Genomic DNA, 5,787 nt, shown 5'->3' with positions numbered 1-5,787 from the left:
ACGGCCATGCGCGCCGCCGACGCGTCGACGCGGAAGCGCGCGCGCGACGACGGCGACGCACGCGCGTCGTCGCCGTCGACGCGGGACGAGGACGCGTTGTGGAATGAAAAGTTTGCGGCGTACTACGCCGAGCAGCGCGTGTGCGCGACGACGGCGGATCACGCGGCGATGATGGCGGCGTTTCGTCGTCCGTTGCCGCTGACGTTTCGATTGAACGCGTCGGCGGCGCTGGTGGGGTCGACGCTGCGGCGATTGGAGGGAGAGGTGCTCCCGGCGTTGGGCGACGGGCGGGACGCGGCGGCGCCGAAGTGCGCGGAGTGGTATCCGAATCGACTGGCGTGGCAGATCGATCTGTCGCAGGGGATGAGTTTGAAAACGAGCGACTCGGTCGCGGTGCGGGGGTTGCACGCGTTTTTGAAGACGGCGACGGAGACGGGGGCGCTCACGCGGCAGGAGTTGGTGTCGATGATACCGCCGTTGTTCTTAGACGTAGAGCCGGGGCATTTGGTGATGGATATGTGCGCCGCCCCGGGATCGAAGACGTCGCAGTTATTAGAGATGTTACACGAGGCGTCGGGGCCGAGTGAGACCCCGCGGGGGGTGGTGGTGGCGAACGACGCGAGTCTGCAGCGGGCGAATTTGTTGACGCATCAGTGCAAGAGGAGCAACTCGCCCGCGCTCATCGTGACCAATCACCAGGCGCAATTGTTTCCAATCTTGCACGACGCGAAGGGTAAGAAATTGAGGTTCGATCGCATCTTAGCCGACGTGCCTTGCAGCGGAGACGGGACGCTGAGAAAGTCACCAGATTTGTGGAGGAAATGGAACGCGAGCTCGGGGGTAGATTTACACACCTTGCAGCTCGAGATCGCCACGCACGCGTTGCGCTTGCTCGACGTCGGCGGACGATTGGTCTACAGCACGTGTTCGCTCAATCCTTTGGAGAACGAAGCCGTGGTCGCGGCGCTGTTGAAACGCGCCGGCGGCGCGGTGGAGCTCGTCGACGTCTCAAAGTCGCTCCCAAAGCTCAAGCGACGACCAGGGATGAAGTTGTGGAAAGTGGGCGATGTCTTCGGTTGGCACAACTCCTTCGAAGAAACGGGAACGAAGCGTCAGAAGACGATCGCGAAGACTATGTTCTGGGAGGCGTCCTATGAGCAGTTCCCGCTCGAGCGATGCGTGCGCATTTTTCCACATCTCGATGACACGGGTGGATTCTTCATCACGGTGTTCGAAAAGAAGGGCGAGCTCCCGGCTGAGATGGAGGCTACACCTGCAGTGGACGCCAACACGACGTACCGCATGGAGCGCGCGAACGCAGAATGGAACGAAAAGAAGCGTGTCGCGCCGGTGATGCGCGTGCACGACGCCGAAATCGTGAAAAATATCAAGAAACATTTCGGCGTGAAGGAGGATAAACATTTAGATTTAAGCTCGGGATTGATGACGCGTCAACACTCCGATCTCGCGGGCGTCACCCCAAAGCGGCTGTATTACCTCTCGCAGGGCGCGCGAGACGTATTAACGGCACTAACGAAGAATGGTAAAAACGCTGGATTGCAAGTCGTCGCGTGCGGCGTTCGGGCGTTCGAGCGCCAGATTGTCTCCAACGTCGATTGTGCGTACAGGATCACGCAAGAAGGCCTGGGTACCGTGCTCCCGCACCTGTCCAAACAAATCGTGCGCGTTCGCGCGAGCGAACTCGAGACAATTCTCGCCCGTCAGCAAGACGAATCGACAGCGTCACGATCAACGTCCCGAACGAGCTCGGACAACGTTCCGGAGGAGATCACGCACGAGAAATCTATCAAAAACATAAATAATGTGTCCGATGGGTGCGTCATCTTGGTCCCCAAGGCAAAGAGCCAGGAACATGAGCGCGAGGCGTCGGCGCTCGCCGTCGCATGTTGGCTCGGCAGAGGGGCGAGGGGGAAATCGTTATCGGTGTTGGCGAGCAAAACGAGCGGGGAGCAATTGTTGTATCAACTCCGTGACTGCATTGCGCGCAAAACCGTTGGCTGAGACGAGCTATTCGATAGGTTTCTCGTGTGATGCGTTCATGATGCTGAAACGACGTTGCCAGAGTCAACATCGTCTCGTTGTTCCACATTGTGTGTGTGACGTACTAGAGCGCGACCTCACACTTTGACGTTCTCGCATCCGCTTGAAATGTTCAAGCTGACTTGCACCGCTCTCTTACTTCTCTCCGCACTCGCCGTCGACGCGGATGATTCGATGGCCATGATGAACGATATGCCGGATGACGATGACACGCAAGCTGACATGTTTGGCGACTTTTTCAGAGAAGAGTACGCCTCTTACAGCTACCTGATGACGAACGCGACCACCGGCGAGCCTATCGAGGGTGCCGGAGGCATCGTCGCCCCGACGTTCTCTCGAGACAAGGTCAAGGTTGGCGTGTTCATCCCGGCGTCCTCGGGATACGTCGCGAGCGGGACCGAGACGGTGACCGTCACGGTGTGCGAGTTCATGCGACCAGAGAATTGTCTCAATGAAACACCCTATCCCGGGGCACCCGAAACGTACGCCTGCGGACTCTCCGACGAAACGATCGAGGCGACTGGATTCGAGTGCGACTCTCGAGAAGTCCCGATGGAAAACGACGGCGATTTGAGCGTCGAGGTCGAGCTCGAGGAGGACGACGAATCCATGGAACTCGACGATTACGCCGAGGCCCCGTCACCATCACCGGCGCGTCGCCTGCTCTCTGCCGCGCGGTTCGGTCGCGCCAATCCCAGGCGCTCGCGAACGCTTCGCACCGCCGGAACCCGAGGGTTCGGCCGCGGCTGAGCGCGTCGAGCCGGTTCTCAATCAAGCACGCCGCGCCTCCGTCGCGACCGAAAAAGACTCGTCATTTTCACTCGCATCCACGTTTTTCTCGCGAAATTCTTCCATTTCAATGCGATCACCCGTACTTGACCGATCCATCGCCTCACTCGTCGCCATGCGCGGCGCGCTCGCGCCGTCGCCGCGCGTCCGCCGCCTCACCCCACCCCGCCTCTCCACGCGCGCCACCGCGTCTCCGCGACGCATCGACCGTCCACGCACGATATGGATCGACACCGACGAGATCGATTGCGTCACCGCCGCTTTGGAGTCTGGCGTCGGCGCCGTCGTCGTGACCAGGAGCGCCGCATTCGCCGCGCGCTGCGGAACGCTCGCCTCTGGCATGGACGTTTTGACCATCGACGTCGAGTCGGGCTCGATACAAGACGCGAACGGAGCGACGCGAGCGATGGTGTACGCGTGCGAGACGCCGGAGGGGGTGGAGGCGATGAACGCGAGCGCGCGGTCGGCGGCGCTTTCGGGTACGGCGGCGGTGATGGACTGCGGGACGGGCGGGAATTGGAGCGTAATTCCGGCCGAAAACGCGGTCGCGGCGTTCGCGGGGAGCGAACGGGCGTTACTGGCGGTGGCGTCGACGGCGAGCGAGGCGCGGGTGTTCTTGGAGGCGCTGGAGACGGGGACGGATGGAATCGTATTGAGAACGCGCGACCCGAACGAGGTACGAGCGATGCGAGACGTCGCGAGCGGTGGATCGGTGGCGTTAGAGATGGCGACAGTGACGACGATCGAGCGCGTGGGCGCCGGAGATCGCGTCGCCGTCGATTGCGCGACGAATTTCGAGATTGGAGAGGGGATGCTATGCGGGAGTTACGCGAGCGGATTGTTTCTCGTACACGCCGAAAACGTCGAGTGCGGCTACGTCGCCTCGAGACCGTTTCGCGTGAACGCCGGCCCGACGGCGTCGTATTGCAAAGCTCCGAATGGCAAAACAAACTACTTGTCAGAGTTGGGCGCCGGGTCGGAGGTTTTGGTCGTCGCGGCTGACGGCAAGAGCCGCGTGACGAATGTCGCTCGAGTGAAAATCGAGCGCAGATCCCTCGTCTTGATCAAGGCCGAGCACCCGACCGCGGGCACTTTATCCGTCTTACTCCAAAACGCAGAAACCGTGCGACTGGTGCGTCCGAACGGCGAGCACGTCTCCGTGTCCGCGCTCCGCCCCGGCGCCGAAGTGCTCGTCGCCGTCGACCTCTGCGCCCGCCACGCCGGCACCGCCGTCGACGAAGCCGTCTGGTCCGAGCGCTGACGCCCCACCGATCCCAATGAATGTATTTCCACACCCTTTCTCCACCGCCCGTCGTCCGATCCGTCCCCTCCGGCTCGTCGTCGCGCGCGCCGCGCCTCGCGCCGCATTCGTCGCCTCTCGCGCCATGCGCGACCACGCCCCCCCTCGCCTCACGCCCTGTTGCGCCGACGGCTGCGCCAACGAGGGCGCGTTCCGATGCAAGGGGTGCGACAACCACGGCGCCGCGAGGTATTGCTCGCGCGCGTGTCAACTGCGCGATTGGAAGGATGGACATAAGCTGACGTGCGGGACGTGCGTGGCGTGCGGCGAGCGCCCGGGACCGAGCGCGCGCGCGTGTCCGGGTCCTCCGCGGCACGCCGAGATGGATTTAGTGCGCACGCTCGCTCAATTCACTCCTAGGCATTTCGTCGAGTACGCGTGCGAGCGGTGCGAGGGGAAAATCACGCGAGAGACGCTGGATGGCGAGGAACGCCAGGTGGGCCCGGCGGAGCGGTGCGGCACGTTGGATAATCACGTCATGCACAGAGCGTTGATGGGAGTGAATGATTTGCACGTGGGGCGTGAGGAGTGCGTGGTGTTGATTCCGGCGTCGGCGAAGGATCGAGAGCGATTAGGGATGGACGCGCAAAAGGCGCTGGATGATATTCCAGAGGACGCGGAGCGAATCGTGATTCGGGGAATAGGCGGATACTGCGAAGACGCGGGGGCCCTGAGGTTTCCGAACAAGACGTATCCGAAAGTAACGCATTTGCGCATTCATGACGTCTGTATGAAGTCGTTGACGCTCACGGATGAGTTTTTTCCGCGCTTGAACGGTCTCGACGTGGACAACAGTTTGCACGCGTGCGCGGCTTCGGGCGATTTGAAAATCATCCTCTCGGCTTTGAACGATCTCAAGCTGTATCGATATCAAGGCCCGCGAAAGGTTATACAGGACATGTTGGTCGCGGCGAAAAAATTGATTGCTTTCGACGCGTCCAAGCTTTGCCTCGATCCGTCGCCGGGTGACGATTTCGCTGCGCTGGATCTGACTCATTCTTTCTTTTTGTATCGGATCCGTCTCCATCGCGCCGATACATTGGGGGAATTGACGATACGCGCGCCCTATCTCCAAGAACTCACCTTGCACGCGTGCTGGAACTTGCGCGTCATGGACTTCGTGCCGCCGTACGGGTCAGAAGACTCGATTAGAAAACAACTTGTTGAGAGCGACGTGCGGGACAACGAGCACATCGACGTCAGCATAAAACTCTCAAAACTCGGTGAGCGCGCGCTCGCGGCGCTCAGGGAGCACCCACGCGTGGATCCTCTGGACATCAATTCGAGCGAAGACCGCCGATCGATGCACCCGAACTTCAACTCGCGCGTTATCTTTCGTGAGTTCAATCGCGTCGCCGTGAACGATTCATCGCCGGTTGAGGTGCTCGCCCGCGCATCGGCGGCGACGAGGAAGAAACAACGAGCTCAATGGATTCACCATCAGCGTCTCAAAGTCGACGCCGCGTACGCCGAGGACGCCGGGTATTTCGAGGATCTATGCGACGCCGAGTACGTCCGCGCGCACCTGTCCGACTACGAAGACTACTACGGCGACGATTTGGGCGCCGTCATCGCGCGCCCACCGACGACGTCGACGCGCCCTCCGAATCCTCCCACACTCTCGAGGACATATCTCG

General features: G+C 61.2%; 4 protein-coding genes across 4 annotated transcripts in view; all 4 read left to right on the top strand.

The window, feature by feature from the left end:
* Positions 1-6: 6 nt before the first annotated feature.
* Positions 7-2,022, top strand: OT_ostta04g00820 (RNA (C5-cytosine) methyltransferase; the record flags this gene model as incomplete). The annotated part of the gene is made up of 1 exon (XM_003078566.2): positions 7-2,022. One exon carries the CDS (start codon positions 7-9, stop codon positions 2,020-2,022), a length of 2,016 nt encoding a protein of 671 aa, XP_003078614.2.
* A 213-nt stretch (positions 2,023-2,235) lies between these two features.
* OT_ostta04g00815 (hypothetical protein) lies at positions 2,236-2,811 on the top strand (the record flags this gene model as incomplete). The annotated part of the gene is made up of 1 exon (XM_003078565.1): positions 2,236-2,811. One exon carries the CDS (start codon positions 2,236-2,238, stop codon positions 2,809-2,811), a length of 576 nt encoding a protein of 191 aa, XP_003078613.1.
* A 154-nt stretch (positions 2,812-2,965) lies between these two features.
* On the top strand, positions 2,966-4,111 carry OT_ostta04g00810 (3-dehydroquinate synthase; the record flags this gene model as incomplete). Its single annotated transcript, XM_003078564.1, has 1 exon — positions 2,966-4,111. The coding sequence occupies one exon, from the start codon at positions 2,966-2,968 to the stop codon at positions 4,109-4,111; it is 1,146 nt and encodes a 381-aa protein (XP_003078612.1).
* Positions 4,112-4,235: 124 nt separating this feature from the next.
* OT_ostta04g00800 (Tetratricopeptide repeat) overlaps positions 4,236-5,787 on the top strand; it is a gene marked incomplete at both ends in the record, with an annotated part of 6,732 nt that continues 5,180 nt past the window's right edge. The window contains one exon of the mRNA XM_022984425.1: positions 4,236-5,787. This exon is cut by the window's right edge and continues 5,180 nt beyond it. Coding sequence (XP_022838700.1) covers positions 4,236-5,787 — 1,552 coding nt within the window.

The sequence above is a fragment of the Ostreococcus tauri genome (assembly GCF_000214015.3).
Source record: "Ostreococcus tauri WGS project CAID00000000 data, contig chromosome 04, whole genome shotgun sequence".
NCBI lineage: Eukaryota > Viridiplantae > Chlorophyta > Mamiellophyceae > Mamiellales > Bathycoccaceae > Ostreococcus > Ostreococcus tauri.
This window is presented reverse-complemented; position numbering and strand designations above follow the sequence as displayed.